The following is an 18,210-nucleotide window of genomic DNA, read 5'->3' as shown; positions in this document are numbered from 1 at the left end:
TGATCACCTAAGAAGAGAGTTTTTATAATTGTTCTTTTTTAAAGACTGTTTCTTTCTTATCAGCTAATAAAGTCATATAGAATTTCCTATAATAATCACCAAAGTGCCAAGATACCGTGTGTATTCAAATACATTTGTGCTTCTTTTTTCCAGTAATGGAAATATCAAATTTGGTGAAAATGTCAGAAGTAATCCACCACCTATTACTTTTTTTGTAATAGTAACACATAACTGTACTCAGTGAGTCTAGCTTCCCTAGTGCTAAAATGATGATCATGTGCCAACATGAAGCAGCCATTGTTCCAAACTAATATAATTTTGCCTAAACAAACTCAAGTATGTCAAACATAATCTACTATGCATCTTCTCAAATTAATTTTGCCTTCATGACCCAAATATATAATTTCTAGGCATTAAACCCCTTTTTAATTTAGCCAAGGATTCACAGAATATTTGAATTCATGTGTTTGGTCACAGTACTTTACATAAATGAAATTATTTGAAGTTTGCCTCTAATTATAAACTGTTGTATTTTCCCCTTAATTAGTAGTAACACTTTCTGTATCAACCAAGGTGTTACTTGATGTTTGTCATAAAGTAGGGTATGCAATTAGCCATGTCCTTTAGATTCTGCTGTTTTATCTTTTTATTTTTCATGTCCATTGAATAAAAGAGCCCCAAATCTTTCTTGTCCCTGTGACTTAGAAGAGCTCCCTCAGTGAGTATTTACCCAGAAGCTTTTATCCATGAAGAAAATAGGTAGGAACCTCAGACCTGCCCACCCTCTAGGGACTGCCACGTCGTATTTGTAAGGTTGTCATCAGTGAATTTATAAGCCACTGGAGAAAAGGGATGAATTAAAGAAGCCACATAGAGATTGATAGAGAAATGATGAGAATTGTGGTGTTGATTTAGGATTCCTCACGTTATCAGGGCCCTGTGAAAAAGCCCCGAGGTGAAGGTAATGACTGTGCCTCTAGGAAATGTCGTTTTCGGGAACAGAAGGGATTTATTCTAAACTGTCATGTCTCTTATGTCTGTGTGGAGATCCACATGGAAAAAAATTCTCAAAATTCATTTGAGCCATAACAGAAAAGCTGGTTATAAGTCAGTCAGTCACATAGATGTAGCTTACTGGGGAAACGGTTTTGAACTTTTTGTGTGGATTTTATAGCCAAAGCACAAACTTTGGGCTGACTGTTCTTGGAAACAAAATTTCATAAACAAATTTTTCTTGAACATGTGTCAAAGTGTCAAAACAATGTGCACATTTAGAGAATGGATGACAATACAGGTATAACATGGTTGGGGGACAGAAAGCTTATAGAAGCAACTGGGGGTTCTTGATTAAAATAAGATCATTGTTTTCTTTCACAAGGACATAAAATCATCATGCTCTGATCACTTGTTATAAAAGAAGTCAGTGGCAGGTGTAGGCCAGGTGTGCTGACTACCAGTGAGAGAGAAAAGGAGCCACTGGAGAGGCCAATGATAAGCACAGCTGTGTTTGAGATAGGATAATACAGTTCCATCCCCATCCACTAAGGCCAACGCATATAAAAATAGGAAATCATGTCAACAGGGATCAGAAGCAGAACATCAAGTAATAGTTTCAGTTTTAGATTATTTCTTTTTTTTCCTAAGGGGCAAGATATAGAACATATAGTTTGCCCTTTTATTCTTTTTCTTTGTGGGGGAGAAAGGAGAGAGGTAAATTTTTTAAAATGATAGTAGAATTCATTTGTCATTCAGGGATCCAAACTAATGTCGGTTCTCTCAGCTTCTTTACCTAACTTAGACCTGCAACCACTCCCGTCCCACTGCTTGAGTGACGATAGGTAAAAACGTCAACTGGGACGGCTTGCTAATTTCACCTTGCTTTGGAAATAGTACCAAGACTACATAATGCCAAGAAATCTAGTAGATTAAAATATATCATTCTTCAGACATTGTCTTTAGTGGAAAGAAAACAATTTTTTTAAGATTTTATTTATTGGGCGCCTGGGTGGCTCAGTGGTTAAAACCTCTGCCTTCGGCTCAGGTCATGATCTCAGGGTCCTGGAATCGAGTCCCGCATCCCGCTTTCTGCTCAGCAGAGAGTCTGTTTCCTTTTCTCTCCCTCTGCCTGCCTCTCTGCCTGCTTGTGATCTCTCTCTCTGCCAAATAAATAAATAAAATCTTTAAAAAAAAAAAAAGATTTTATTTATTTACTTGGCAGAGAGAGAGAGGGAGAAGCAGACTCCTGCCTGAGCAGGGAGTCCAATGTGGGGCTGGAGCCCAATGTGGGGCTCAATCCCAGGACCCTGAGATCCTGAGTTGAAGGCAGATGCTTAACCAACTGAGCCACCCAGGCACCCTAGAAAACAATTTTTGTTTATCAGTCATTGCATACTACATACCACTACATATATACATTTAAAAACCAAGTGTAGAGGAAATGAAAAAATATATATTTTTGTAGAGATAAGAATTTCAAAATGAAAGAATTGAACTCAGAATTTTCCTGTGAAGAAGAACATCATGTTTTGTTTGTTTTTTCTTTGAATGTGGTTTTGTTTGGTTTGGAGACTCAGCGGGGAGGGAAGGGCATTTAAGAAGAGTTTACTTATTGTCCTCAAAGTAATGTGGAACATTGCTGAATCTGACATAACTGAAATTTCAAGCTTAGTTTTTGTTTTCTGGCTTCTTAATCTCAATAAACCACCCAAGCACTGTTCCTCAGACCATATGTAACCTTTCTGAGAAGGTATTAGCCTTCCTAGCCTAGTTGAGGCTTGCTACTTTTGTTGCATGTTTCAGAGGTGAATACTTTCTGTGTAGCCCAGAGTCAAGTGAACTTGTTTGCAGAAAACATTGGTGATCAAAGGATATGAAATTGAGGATGTGATGATTAATAGCAACTGGAATTGCCTATCATACCATGGATCTGTCCCTCCAAATTGAATTGTTTGATCACTTGCTTTTGACAGAACTACAAAAACACCAGCCCTTTGATCAGAAATCCTCTTCCGTAATCCTGGTGATAGGACCTATCACTAGCACTTGATGCTAGAAATGGAGTTCACTGATTTGCTTTTCAAATGAAAGCAACAAAATTCACTGTAGGGGAACAACAAATCCAGAACTTTTAATGTTCTTATTTTGGAAGCTTATTGAACCAATGGTTTTGCTTTCTGAGTTTTAAAATTAAATTAAATTAAATTAAATTAAATTAAATTAAATTAAATTAAATTTGGGGCGCCTGGGTGGCTCAGTGGGTTAAGCCTCTGCCTTCGGCTCAGGTCATGATCCCAGGGTCCTGGGATCGAGTCCCACAGCTGGGTCTCTGCTCAGCAGGGAGCCTGCTTCCCTCCCCCTCTCTGCCTGCCTCTCTGTCTACTTGTGATCTCGGACTGTCAAATAAATTAATAAAATATTTTAAAAAATAAATTAATTAAATTAAAGAAACCTTGGTGGAAAGAGTGCAGCAATGTGATAGTATGTACAATACTTTCAAAATGTATCACAGAAGATAGATGCAAAGAAAAGCAAGTATAATAAAATGTTAGTGGTAGAATCTAGGTAGGAAGCATGCAGGTGCTCACTGTAAAATTCCTTTAACTTTGCTGTGTGTTTGAAGCTTTTCACAATAAAATATTGTGAAGATATATAAGAAGGCACAAACCTGATACTGAATTTGTATACTTAAAATGTCATTGCATAATGATACAAGACTGAGTAGCCTCGATGATTATTTATGTTGAATTCCCATCTTTGGAAAATTTGGAGAACAGAAAGTACTTTAAAGATTTATGGGGGCGCCTGGGTGGCTCAGTGGGTTAAAGCCTCTGCCTTCGGCTGAGGTCATGATCTCGGGGTCCTGGGATCGAGCCCTGCATCGGGCTCTCTGCTCAGTGGGGACCCTGCTTCCTCCTCTCTCTCTGCCTGCCTCTCTGCCTACTTGTGATCTCTCTCTCTCTCTCTCTGTCAAATAAATTAATTAAAAAAAAAAAAAAAAAAAGCTTTATGAACACTTCAGGTTAGTTTCTACAGACCCCAGCTACGTTAAAGACAGAAAGACAGTAAAGAGGGACTTTGAGGCTATAGTGAAAATTGTATTGTGTCTCATTGCCATTTTATTATCCAAGTAGTAATTGGACTATTTTCCAATTAGATTTGACTTAAAATTTAAAAATTACTAAATATTTGGACATATGCATATGACTTAAAATATGGCTTAAAATGCATCAACATAGTTGTTGCCCTTGTATTTGTGTTTTCACCCAGCAACATACCTTTAGAACTGAGTTTGATCGCCATAGGTGATCTGCCTGCCCCAAAGCTAAAAAATTGTATCCTGCGGCTATTTTTGTTTTACTACCTGTATGTTTCACCATAACATTGTTCTACAGTATATGTTTTATCATACCATTCTGGGGGTAGGGCGGGGGACACAACCGAAATGTCTTTAAAAAAGAAAAAAATAGGTCTTGAAAAATTCCAGACTTAACAAGCACCTCTGCAAATAATTCTCTGTAATGATGACATTTTTCCTTCAGAAAGTTGATTTCTTCCATATATAAAACAAATAAAAGATCGAAAAAATATCCCTTTAATGTAGAAGTCTGTCCAGGTTTATGTCCTAAGCAGAGTGAAACTCTCTTGAGCTCTAATTCCAGGCATTTGGGAAGAAACACCTCCTTCTCCCTAATTTCCTGTTTTCTCTTTTCATTGTTTATTTGGCTCCCAAAGCAGTAGTGTTTGCGGTTCTGCTGACATTGTGGATCTTTAAAAAAAAAAAGAAGAAGAAGAAGCAGAAGAAGAAGAAGAAGAAGAAGAAGAAGAAGAAGAAGAAGAAGGGACATGGGACCCAAATGATGTCAAAGAATTGAGAAGCTTAATATTATAAAGGAGAGTCAAGAGGAAAGAGGCATATTAAATGCAATAAACAAAACATTCACATAACCATACTACGACACTTGCCACAAGGGACAGAAGAAATAACTGTAGCATGAATCTCCACATTTTTTTAAAAACAAGTTTTTATTCCTGCAGAAATGTAATAAAGAAAGGGTAAAGCCCTGACCCAGTCATTTTTCTGCAAAGGAGACTTATATGGGTCTTTTCTATGGCAATTTTATGGATCTCTCAAGCCATCACACCTTGTTTATTTACTTTTTTATTATGAAAGAAATTCATTCTTATTTCAAAGAGTACTCCCAAGTATAAAGAAAACACATAAATCATGCATAATTCCATTTCCCAGAGAAAAGTGCTTTTAATATTTGGTACATATCCTTACAGATTTTTCTTCTATAAATAAATATCCTATAATTGTAAATTTTCAAAGAGAAGCATGCAGTTTTTATCCACAAGGCTTTTGTTCTGACTTTCTTGCCTTGTGAATTCTACCCCCTCATTCTCTGGCATCTCCAGTTTCACTTTCTTCACTAGTTGCCTCATGAACTATAAAAGTATTCAGGACCTTCACACAAGCAAGTGGGGTGGGGGTGGAGGAGGACTACAGTTTTCCCAGTATTCTTCCCCTCTATTTTTCCTCATTCCACTCTCTCTTCCCTCCCACCCTTTTTTTAAACTGTGGGAGAACACTTAACAGGAAATCTGCCATCTTAATACATTTTTCCCTCTTTGTCTTTTCAGTCAAGCTTTTGTAAGGGAAAAGAAGTCCTTTCTTAGTATCTTTACTCCCTTAGTACCAGGGTAGTCAATAAATTACTCTAATTTTGGTTCCAGGAATTCTCTTCCTAAGGTCCTTGATGGCTGCCAGCATGCCCAACACAATGGAAGTTTGCAGGGTACCTTCTTACTTAACCTTTCATCAGCATTTGACACTGTTGAGGGCTCTTTTTTCTTTGATTGCGTCCTCCTGGTTCTCCTCTTACACATAAAACCACCCCTATTCAGCCTCCTTCACTGGGTTCTTTTCTTTGGCCATTTTTTCTTTCTTTTTTTAAAGATTTTATTTATTTGACACAGAGAGAGAGAGATCACAAGTAGGCAGAGAGGCAGGCAGAGAGAGAGAGAGGGGAAGAAGCAGACTCCCCGCGGAGCAAACTCGGGGCTCGATCCCAGGACCCTGGGATCATGACCTGAGCCGAAGGCAGAGGCTTTAACCCACTGAGCCACCCAGGTGCCCCATGGCCCATTCTTTAAAAGTAACAATTCTCCAGGACGCTGGACTTAGTCTTTATCTCTTTTGTTTTCTTTTTTAATGAGCTCACCTGCTCCTGCAATTTTAGTTATCCCTGGAAATCTTTATGCCCTGCCCTTACCTCTCTTCTGAGATTTAGACCCTTATATCCAAAAGACCAACTGGATCTTTCCACTCGGATGAACGTTCCAAAAACATCACAAACTCAGCACATATCTTTTCAGCACATTATCTCTTCTCCCAATCCTCCTCCTTCTCATCGAGACCCTATTCAGTTGGTGGCAACACCATTTAATAGCTGTAATAGTGTAAATAACAGCAGAGAGGCTTTTTAAAATAATGCAAACTTGACCACGGAAAGATGCGATATTTACATTCATCTTGACACCTGTGGTCAATCACAAATTGCTCTGGGGGCTAATTCATGCTATTACCTCTAAAACTGGACTGCTAGAGAATCTGATAATTAGAAGTCCATTGGCGACTGTGAATACAATTACAGGAAATTGCAAACTGATTGTATTTGCCTTAAAGGTGAAGAGAAAGGAAGGAGCCTGCTAGGGAGCATAGACCACTCTTTCAAGTTTGACAGTGAAGAGATAAGAGAAATTAAATGTCTTTAGGGGATTGTCTTTAGGGGAAAGGAGATGTGAGGAAGTCATCTTTTAGAAGAAGGCAAACTGAGTAGTTTTGCAGGCTGTGGGAAGGAGGTGGTGGAGAAGAAGGAATGGACAACAGGGAAGATAAGAAGATAGGAATTGAACACTGACAAGCACAGAAAGAGTAGGGAAGTCTTTGTTTCTTTTGTCTTATTATATATTCTTCATGTAACATTTGTTTTTACTAAATTCAGGTCTACTATTCATCATTACATAAATAATAGTACAAATATTTTTTAATATTTCTATGTAATTTTTAAAATTTAAATTCCAGTTAGTTAACATACAGCGTAATAATATTAGTTTCAGGTGTACAATTTAGTGATTCAGCACTTCCATACAACAGCTGGTGCTCATCACACGTGCACTCTTTAATCCCCACCACCTATTAACCCGTCCCCTATCCCCTTCCCCTCTGGTAACCGTCTCTATAGTTAAGAGTCTGTTTCTTGGTTTGCCTCTCTCACTTTTTCTTCCCCATGCTCATTTTTTTTTTAATTCCACATATGAGTGAAATTGTATGGTATGTGTCTTTCTCTGACTTATTTTGCTTGGCAAAATACTCTCTAGCTCCATCCACATCATTGCAAATGGTAAGATTTCATTCATATATATATATATACATATATATATATATTCACATACATATATACCACATCTTCTGTATCCATTCATCAGTTGATGGACATTTGGGCTCTTTCTGTAATTTAGCTATTGTTGATAATGCTGCTTTAAACATCAGGGTGTATATATCCCTTCAAATCAGTGTTTTTGTATCCTTTGGGTAAATACCTAGCATTGCAATTGCTAGATCATAGGGGAATTCTATTTTAAACTTCTTGGGGAATCTCCATAATATTTTCCACAGTGGCTGGCACCGGTTTGCATTTTTATACATAATCTTTCACCTTTGTATTTATTTACGTTATTGTTCTGTAGTTAGGCACAATTGCAACTGAGGCTAATTTGTGCAATTAACTAAATGTGTTTCTTTTCCTTTTGAAAATTTCTTTCATATATTCCATTCTTAGTAAGAATGAAGAATCATTTTAATTTGATCTATATACAACTGGTGTCTTTTAGTTCAAACTCTTACTTTTTAATAAACTCCTATTCTAAAATGAACATAGGGAGTTTCATTTTTCAGGTCCTTATCTCATTAGATTTTGTTGTTTTGTTTTGTTTTGTTGTTACTTACTTGCAAAATTTTCTTATATAATACATTCCAAATCTGTGACCAGGTATCGTTTTCCTATACAGTTTCTAAGTTTTATGGTTTATTTAATTCAAATGAGTAAACCCACCTTTCTGTTCTACTTTTGTGGAGGAGAGAATGAAGGAGTGAGAAGCAGGAGGTAAATAGGGTTAATGAAAGATAGTGGAACGTCTGCAGAGAGGAAAGGTTACCAGTTAGTCAATATTCTTGAGAAACCTCTAGATCTGATTCAATGGTATTTAAAAAAAAAAAAGTTATCAGCACTAACAAAGAACTAAATAGATGTCCTTGCAGTTACTCAGAAGGGATTCAGACTGGTGTGGGGAAGATGGGAGATATTGCATTTGGGGTTTGACATTGGACGCTTCTCCTGAGCTGAAAGCTTCTCTTAAGGAGTGAGGTCTTCCCTTTCCTCGCTTCTCCCACCTCAAAGTCCTCACCATTTTAGCTACACTGCACCGATGCTCTCTTCTCAGCTGCACGTAGGTGAGCAGTGCACAGAACCGACTATCAGCAGGCAGTGTGCTAAGGCTGAGGTGGAGAGGGCCTGACCTTGCTGCCTCAGTTGAAATCCTCAGCTCCACTGCCTGCCAGGGGAGGTGGGAGGGGCACAGGAAGTGACTACCCTCTGGCTTCTCCTCCCACAGAAGCCCTGCCTCCTTCACGCTTGGACAGTGGAGAGGTTAGCTTGCTTTCTCCTTCTAGTTCTGTCCTTTGGCTAATGGGAAAGACCACGCAGAAGCTATGGAGTTGCTTTTTGTGCTTGACAAAAGTGCATAGATAGAAGACAGGGATTCCTGGCTGGGAGGAGGGAGGAGAGCTGAAGATCTCTGCCTGGGCTGGCGGATCTAAGCAGTCAAAGTGGGAAGCTGTGTGCTTGAAAGAGGATTATGCTCGCACTAGAAATAAGCAGTAAGTGAGCGAATAACCATTATGGCTTAGAGAAGGATTAATCCCCCTGGGGTTGTGGGGTGAACTAGAAAATATTGCTTAACTCTAGAGTAAAACTGTAAGTCTTCTGACTCTGTGTAGAGTTATGTGCTGTTTGGAGACTGGGGCTTAAATACAAAATCAGAGCTCTAAACGCCTCCTCCCACTCTTGGAAAATGCCAACTTCTTCATAGAGTAGTTGTGGATATAATCTCCTTCCCTGACCTAGCCTCTTCCCAGGAAAATACACTCCTAAATCAGCTAAGGAGTTGGGATTAAATTGGAAAGGTGGAATTTGGTAGTGATAGAATTGCAGTCTTGAATTGTGTTCAGTGAACGCCGACATTGTTATACCAGTTAGCAGTGAATTGTACATCACTTAGAAATCCTGGGGTGGGGCATTAAAAAGGGAAAATTGAGAGCTTTTATGAGAAAGAGGCTGAAGTGTCCATATGCGAAGGATGAAATATAAAAATGTATGTAATTAATAATAGATGGAGTGTTTTCAAAAGCATTAACCTAGACCAGCCTTCAGGGAACCTAGAAGTATGAGGATGAAAATTAGTTAGAAAGGAAGAAATCTTACTTTCAGTGTTTTTTTCTGCTAGCCAAAAATTTCACAATGTTTACAAAGTCAAGACAATGATTCAGGGATACTTCAGTTATTGCCATACATTATAAATACTGTTGCGGGACAAGATCTGTGGTTCCTTGGTCAGCAAGTTCTGGCAATGAAACCACTGCCGCTGGTGCAAAGAATTCTGGGATGTCTGACAGTGAAATGGATGGAAGGACCCACATTCCATCTCTGCTTAATGTCCTTTTGTCCAGAAATCGGGTCATGCAAATGAGCTACTTGGTACGTATACAGATCAATATTTGGAAAGGCATTTCTGAATGTTTTGCATTAGAGGGTCTCTGGACAATATCTTATGGCAACCAGTAGACTAAGAGGATACAAAAACAAAGTGATAGGAAGGAAGTCAGCTTGATTGAAACCAATCCTGTTCTTTTTGTTTTCCATCAATCCTGAAATGGAACCTCAAATGAGGAGAAGAAGAAGAATAGAAATACTGTGGCCATCTGTTCTGTTCTAAGTGGCCAAATTCATTAATATATGAATGAGAATTCGATTTTATTTATGAATCCGAATACTTGAAGATTCAGAATTCTCTTTATTACAGAAAAAAAATCAACACAAAAATAGGAGGTATATTTATTGGGGAGGAAGGGGAAAAACAGATAAGAATTATGTCCCACAGGGTAAAGAAGATTGATATCATGTTCACTGGAGGATACAGTTTTTCCCTCAATGAGATGGGGATCCTAATAAGGCATAATAGATGCAAACAAATACTTCTTAGTTCCCTTAATTCTCCTCGACGTATTTAATACCTAAAGCAAGGATTGTTTTTTGTTTTTGTTTTAATAATAACCTTGGATTACAGCTAACTATGTAGTGAATTTTATTTTCCTTTTCTTACTGGTCCTCTACAGAGGTGCTATGATTTCTGAAATTATGAAGAAGGAATCTGCCATTTCTGGTATTCCTATCAGCCAGCGCATTAGGAGAAAGAAAAAAAAAAAAAAACAACTCAGACGTATTATCTTTCTCCTGTAGCACAATGGTGAAATGGTTAAAATGATCTATGACCTTTCCTAACTTTACAGTTTTTGCTATGGGGAAAGTAGCTGAGGTCTGGTCATGGGGACGGGAAAAAAAAGACAAAATGCAATAAAGTGCACTTTTTTAAAAATGGTCTGTATTCTTCCAATTTTTCAAACTACCTAATTTTGAAAATTATTTTACTCATCTTTTAAAAATTATTTGAATTAGTTTTTCCAGTATTAGTTTTCATCATTTATAAGCAAATGTAGAAAATCTGAAGATTCATTATCTGAGTTGCATAATGCTTGTCTTATTCTTTAAAATATAAAAGGGATTAAAATAAACATTTACTAGTTGAAATCTTAAGCATACTATAACTACTAAGTGCAGTTTCAGTCTTTAAGAAAAATGGGCTGGGACTCCTAAGGGAATTGTTTATCTCTCTCAAAGTATTAAAGAATCTGTTTTGAAACTACAGAATTGAAAAAAAAAGCATAATATTCAGAACAACATTAAAGGTATAATTTGGATGGGAGGGGCTAAGCAGAAATACTTGATGAGTTAATTATAAGCCCGCAATTTAACAACAAAACATTTGCTGTTGTCCGTGAGAGACTGACATAAAGAATGATATATTATGACTAGTAAATAAGGTTAAGTAAAGACTTTTATCTTGAAAAAGAATTAAGTGGGAGTTAACCTTATTAATGGAGAGAAACTAAATGATCATTTAAAATTATTCTTTCACAAGAAAAGTAAAGAAAAAGGATATGGAAAACTAAGCAGTGATGAAGACCTCGAAATAATTGTTGATCAAAAGCAGGTAAGTGAATGCTTACATACATTTTCTGCTGTTGCACTGTAGATCTTTGACAGCCAAAGCCCTTTGAGTGTTCAGCCCTGCACTTGTGGCTGTGTTAGCCTGTCTGGCAGAGGCATACATAACAAGATCGATTTTGAGAGCAGCTAAGCCTCCCCAAATGATCCCTCTGATCCACTGACTTCTGCATGCTGTCAACACGCATGTTCTGTATATAAGAACGATGAAAATTAAGCAGAACTAGATAACAGAACTTTTGGAAAATTACATTCCCCAGTGGAAAATGAATCAATACAATGATAATTTGTTTAGAAAAAAATTTAAACAAGAATCAGAACATACGTTATTTTGAAAATGAGAAAGCTAATGTAAGTGTAAAACAATGAGTATGCTTTAAGGGGAGGGGGGTAAAAGACTAAAAAAAAAACTGGGAAGCTGGAAACATATGTATTGCCCAATTTATCAGAATATCGGCAATAAATTTAGAGATTATTTACAAAATATAAAAAGAAAAAGCTACTTAATGTTCTTTAATACTGCCTGTAATTTGAAAAACAGCTAGCTTGGACTTTATATGGGTCCATAAGGTGAAATGAAAACTGCTTAATAGACCATAAACAATGATATCAGGTAATGGAAAGTATCCAACTAATGCCACTGAACTGGCATTGGCCCTTAACGTCTTTGTTAATTATCAAGGAGGCAACTGCACATCTATTTAATGTGTACCCGAGTCTGCGGGTGATGTAAGCTCAGGTGGAGACTGAGAAATAATTCAAAGGAGTCTGTGTAGATGAAGAGGTTAGAAAGAAAGCAATCAGCAAGTTAAAGAAAAGCAAGTGGAATTTAGACAATCTCGTAATCGTTTGTTTTGCATCATGACAATTGCATTAAAGGAGCCATTGTGTATATTTCTGAAAAAAAAAAAAGAAAAATAACCATCGGAAGGGAGCGATCAGAAGAAGTTGAGTTGGAGACTTGCTTCTCAGGTCTGAAATACTGAGGTAACTGAAGTGGTCTTCTGGGGGAAACTCACCAAACAAAGCATCTCCCCAGAGGTACAAAACAGGTTGATCTTACAGTATCCACTCAAATTGTCTTTGAATTCTTTTTTCTTGCCTTATCTTCACTCGCCTGCTCCTGAGTGAATTGGGGGGCAGGGGGCAGAGGTTGGCGAGGAATTTGGCCCTGTATTTCTACTTAGTGCCAGTTGTTCAGTTTAGTTAATAAGATCAGAGGAGCTGGAGCTGGAGCGCTCTGCTGGGCTTTTAGCTATCATTTTAACTATGCCAGATTAATTACTTAGAGCACAAGATCCTATCTCTAGACTGGCATTCTCACTGAAGGACGGGAGATACCCAGTGAATGAACTAGTAAAATACAATTGAGTATATTATGAGAACACACATACCTATCCATTTTTCTATTAAAATGAAAAGCAAGTTATTTTTTTATTTCTTCCTTAATCATGTAGAAGTTAAACATTTACTCTTTTTTGTACTTTCTTAGTATCATCCTACCCTTAACGATTGCTTGGGTTTTTTTTGTTTTGTTTTTGTTTTTTCTAAAGCTTTTCTGTTAGTTTTAACTAAATTTGGGGTTACAGAATACCATAAAAGTATACACTGAGATCTTTGGAGTGGAAAGCCCAAGGGAGTCAGTGTTCTATTTTCTCACGGTAGCTTTCACAACATTTATGTTGTTGTCCCCAAACACATTTTATTAACTGTTAAGAGAACCAACTTTCCTTCTGTTGCAGAAAATAATGCTTTTCTTACCTGGATCAAAGGTGGGAGGATTTGACTTGCCCAGTCATCGTTTGCCTCTGTAGTTAATCATGTTTCCCCCAGTGCCACGGCACCAGTTGGCACCAGTCGGCACCAGTTGGCTGTGACCCAGCTTTGCTGAGTCATTCATGTCAAAACACGTTTTAAAAGACGAGTCATTATGAATATGAGTTGGCTTTCATGTTTGCTGTTGGCAGTAAGACTAGTCCTTCTTTTGGGGGAAGCTTTACTTGCTGGTGATGTTGTGAGCAAATCCTAGGTTGAAACAATGACAGTGTTGATACCTCATAGTAAAATATTTAGGATAACACTCTAACTAGTCTTGATATTACTACAAAAAATCCTTTCTATGCTTCAGAGAGCGTCATTAAAAGTGTGTATGTGTTTATGTGTGTAAAACCCATTCATTTACTATTGCCTTGTTTCATAGATATTATATATTTGGGGAGGAATCTTTATGTTCGATTTATTCTTTCCGTATCTTTTTAGAAACATGGTAGATGTTTGTTAGTCAATCTTCATATAATTGCAAATAGCTTTTTCAGCAAGTGCTGCTAAAAGAAAATCTAAAGAAGATAGATAAAATAGTTGGAGTGCTGTGCTGGGCAGAAGTCTACTAATCTCATTAAATCGGTCGTCCAGAAGCTGTTGCACTACAATGTTGTGCAAGCTATATGCCGTTTTATCCGTCACGTGATTTGCAAGACATGTATTTCCACAGAAAGTTCAGAATTTTGCTGATGTAAGCAAATTAATATCAGAAGCAGCACAGAGTGTGTGGATTTTGTTCTCCCTGCTGCTCCATTCAGTGGGGTAAAAGGTGATTTCTATGTTATTTCTACATGAGAAAAAGTGATTTTGGAAATGTGTAAGGTTTTATCTTAAAAGGCAATACTGTGCTTCTCTCTTTGTCAAATGTTATTGGCAAAATTTATTTGCAATTTGTATGAAGATATTCTAGAGAATTCATAGATTCATGCTAACGTCCAAAAATTACTGGTGTCATGTATAATAACACATACACACACACATAGAGTAATTTAAATGTAGGCGTATGACATTGGCATTGGAATCCATATTTTCCACCAGAAATCCCTAGAGTTTTCAAACTTCAAGCATAAGAAAGCTATCAAAGGAAACATTAGATTAAAATTTTAATGCCTCTAAGCCCCATTTTACATAAATATATATATTTCATTATTTATATGTTATATAATTATACAATTATTATATATAATTAAAACAAATATATATAATTAATAAATTATGTGTTAGGCTTTCCAGAATAAATATTAAAAGAGAAATTTTAAGTATATTTCAGATCATTTTTATTATTCATTAAAATGTTCTTTCCTGATTGGAGGGCATGGATCTTGTTTAGGAATAGATTTCATGTACAAATTCATTTCCTTTTGAAGCTTACTGAGATTTTAGGGATGGGAATGGGCAAGTAAATGGTCAAGGGCCTTGAGCAAGGCTTTAAAAATATTTTCTACTTAAAATAATAAATTCATTCTATTTTAAAGTACTATTTTTAATTAGAATAGAGTCAACTTGGTTCAAGGTTTATGATACACTGGACCAAGATGACCTTTCTTCTAAAATGTTTTCAAGTTCCAAGTTAACTTCAAGGATGTATGTAACAAAGGGTAATGCAAAGTTATGGACTATCATAATTATATGAATGATATGCTCACAGGTTCAAACATTTCAAAAGTGGTTTTCAGAGTATGTCATGAATCCAGTTGGTTATAGGACTCAGTGTTGCAGCTGCATATCCTTCGGTGCATTAAGGTGGGGGAGTGTCAAATGTCAGCCAATTACAAGGGGAACAAGTGTACAGAGATCAGAGCATTGGTTCTCAAATTCTAGCAGCCTCAGAATCCCCTGGAGGGCTTGTTAGAACATGGGCTTTGGGGCAGGAAGGGGGCCACCCCCAGAATTTCTGATTCTGTAGGTCAAGGGTAGGGCACAAGAATTTGCATTTCTAAGTCCTTAGCTCCCACTGCTGGTCCCAGACCATACTTTGAGAACCACTGGGTCAAAGGAAAAAATTATTATAGTTCTGAAGGGAAAAAAATATACATGACTTGTGATAAATTCTATATTCTTCAACTAAGCACTACCTGGAAATCTAAAAACTAGAATTCATAGATGTACAACAAAATGATACTGAAAACAAGAAAACCATAGCCATTTATACCCAGAGGTGCCTTTTAAGACCCAGATTTGTAGTTTAACTAAATTCTACCCCACACCTTGTGATCTTGAATTGGTCTGAGGTGTTTCTTTTTGTAAAATAATATTCTGCTCCTACCATTTCCCAGAGTTTCTCTGAGAAGATAAAATCTGTAAAAGTGCTTTATAAACTGTAAATCATTATGCCATTTTTTAATTAGCAAGTCGTAACAACTGTATTAGTCTGTTTTACCCACCATATGAACTATCATAGCCTGGATGGCTTAAACAACAGACATTTCTCGTAGTTCTGGAGGCTGGGAAGTCCAAGATCAAGGTGCTGGTATGGCCAGTTTCTGAAGAAAGATCTCTTCTGGATTTATAGATAGCCATCTTCTCACTGTGTTCTCATATGGCAAGGAGAAAGAGCTCTGGCGTCTCTTCCTCTTATCGGGGCTCTACCCTTACTGATTCACTTAACCTTTACCGTCTTCTTACAGGCCCTATCTCCAAATACAGTCACAGTGGGGGTGGAGGCTTCAATATATGAATTTGTGGGGAAGGGAGACAAACATTCAGTCCCTACTACCCCACAACCCCAATTTAGCAAAGAGCAATATTGATATCTAGAAAGGTGAATCGAGTTGCCCTGAGTCCTGGTTAGGTACAGAAAGAACCCTGGAAGCCTACCTTCCCTCCTGATGTTCAGTCCAATGCTCTTTCTATAACTACACATAGTTCCCACGGTTGCACATTACTGGTCATCCCATAGATGAGTCTTAAGCAGTTTTGCTCCGGTGTTCTAAGTATATAAAATAACTATATACTGGAAATATCATCATTGACTGATATTTATTTATTAAATCTCCACAGGGATAACCTTTTCCATAAACACTCCTTAACTATTTACTTCCCTCTTGGCCCCATGGCTCCGATAGAAGAGAAATGTCTTCAAAGTAAATGTATACAGAATTAGAGCTAAAAGGTTGTTAACATCCAGTCCCTCTTCCCTTCCCTACAAAGCTTCCTCAGGGAGGAGACATGAAAAGCACCATGGAGAGAAACAACACATACCTTTCTTACCCCAAAACCTGTCTGCGAGTGTCCTTTTAAATTATAGAAACCTGAGCAGAAGGCAATGGAAACTAGAATTTCTGTGATTTTTCTTGAAAGAAAAAGAAGAAGCAAAGTATAGCCACCTCCTTGTGTTTTCAATAACACAGAAGCATTTGAATGGGATTGCGATGCTAACCTAGTGGCCATTGTCCGAATGAATCCTGAAGAGGAAGGTACAGGCCATCATGAAATAAAAATGGAACAATGAGAAAAACGATGAGCCGGGGTAAGGATACCCGACTTCCCTCTGGTATTAACAGACGATGTGGTCATATCACCATCTAAGCAGCAGACATGAGTCTTGGACTCATAAATAGTAAAGGGATGGGGATGTTATGTGTCACTGCTTTATACTCAGCACCATCTGGCCAGTGCTTTCTTTGCCATATCAATATGGTGACTTAAAGATAATTCAGATCCTTTTTACCTCTGAGAATATTTATAAAGCATGAGACCCTGTCTCTTGGTGTCATGTGTAATACTCTCCTGGAGTACCTTCTTGGTGACTGTATTAGTCAGCAAGAACAGAAACCCCTTAGAGTTGCAGAAAGCAGACCATCCCGTCAGCCTAGAGATTCTGAAGCAGGATACTCTGAGACACTGAACAGACGAAGCAGTTGTGGTTGTCCTCGCTCCTCTCAGAGCAGACATAGGGTCATTAGCATGTTCCCTAGGCAAGATTGATAGATGAGGAACAGTTCGATGAAAATAAGACCTATTTATTTGTGATGAGAGAGAAAGAAGCTATTCAAATATGCTATGTATCTGAAATCAGCATTGTAGTAAGTAAAGATTCTCTGCTGTGGTCCAATCAGTGCTATCTCGGCTGCAAAGCCATTTATCATCGTAAATATTGCACAAGGAAGGGGACAAGTTTTTCCACTAGGTTAAATAGAAAAATTACTGAAATATAGGCATGATCACCCTGTGTTTTATTGCTAAATATTTCCTTATTTTTTCAAGAAATAAAAAAATAGTTCTGAGTTACCGGTAATTTGGCAGGAGTGGGAGAAGCACGATAATGGGAAATATCTTTATCTTTTCCTTGTAAACTCACGATGGTGAGTTTATTTGTGTTTGTTTAACTTCATGCATTTCAATTCAGTAATACCAATTCCAAGCCTCACTTCTGACTTCTGAAAAGCAAAAAGGGTCGACCTAATAGCTTCATTTCAGAGGCTTCTGACATGTTACAGAGATGTGAAGATAGAACGGCAGAAGGTCTAGACAGTCACTACTTACAGAGTGACCCAGAGACAAGCAAGAGAGACCTGAAGTAGGAGGCGTCACCCTACTTTGTAGTCTCCACTTTGCCACTTACGAAGCAGAAGACACTAGAGTGAGCAATTTCCGTTCTCTGAGTTGCCATTTCATCTAGAAAATGGAATGACACCATCTGGCTCAGATATCTGTCATGAGGTTCAAATGGGGATGCCACACTGGAGAGCCTGTCCGGGTCATCACTGCCTGGTCTCATGTTCTCCTCACCGGCACCTCCTGCTTCCCGAATGTCCGCTGCTTGTTGCACCGCATGTTCACTTTTCTTTTTCCTGCTGCATTGCTAGTATTCTGCATGCCTTCTGGAAGATGCCATTGAGGTAATTGATCTAGTGTGTTTTCAGCAGTGCTGGCTCCTCGGCCACTGCAAACACTGGACATTAGATATAACAGTGTCCTTAAATAGTGGTAAAAGCAAGTCTTTCACAGACAGGAATGTGAATTAAATCTGAATAAACTGGTATGG

At 37.7% G+C, this 18,210-nt stretch overlaps 1 protein-coding gene across 10 annotated transcripts in view; it reads left to right on the top strand.

Moving 5' to 3' along the window:
• The window catches only part of PEX5L (peroxisomal biogenesis factor 5 like), a 224,579-nt gene that overhangs the window by 48,075 nt on the left and 158,294 nt on the right, over window positions 1-18,210 (top strand). For 2 of the 10 annotated variants that reach the window (XM_032875414.1, XM_032875410.1), the window contains exons 1-2: window positions 8,704-9,815; window positions 11,317-11,388. The exons of 4 other annotated variants lie outside the window; for them this stretch is intronic. In XM_032875414.1, the coding sequence (XP_032731305.1) occupies window positions 9,723-9,815; window positions 11,317-11,388 (165 nt within the window). In that variant the 5' untranslated portion in view covers window positions 8,704-9,722. Of the gene's footprint in view, window positions 1-8,703; window positions 9,816-11,316; window positions 11,389-18,210 lie in introns of those variants that run through there. 4 more of the 10 variants (XM_032875412.1, XM_032875411.1, XM_032875416.1 and 1 more) reach the window with 3 other exon arrangements.

This window comes from Lontra canadensis, unplaced genomic scaffold (genome assembly GCF_010015895.1).
Source record: "Lontra canadensis isolate GAN:19392208 unplaced genomic scaffold, GSC_riverotter_1.0 scaffold56, whole genome shotgun sequence".
Taxonomy (NCBI): domain Eukaryota; kingdom Metazoa; phylum Chordata; class Mammalia; order Carnivora; family Mustelidae; genus Lontra; species Lontra canadensis.
This window is presented reverse-complemented; position numbering and strand designations above follow the sequence as displayed.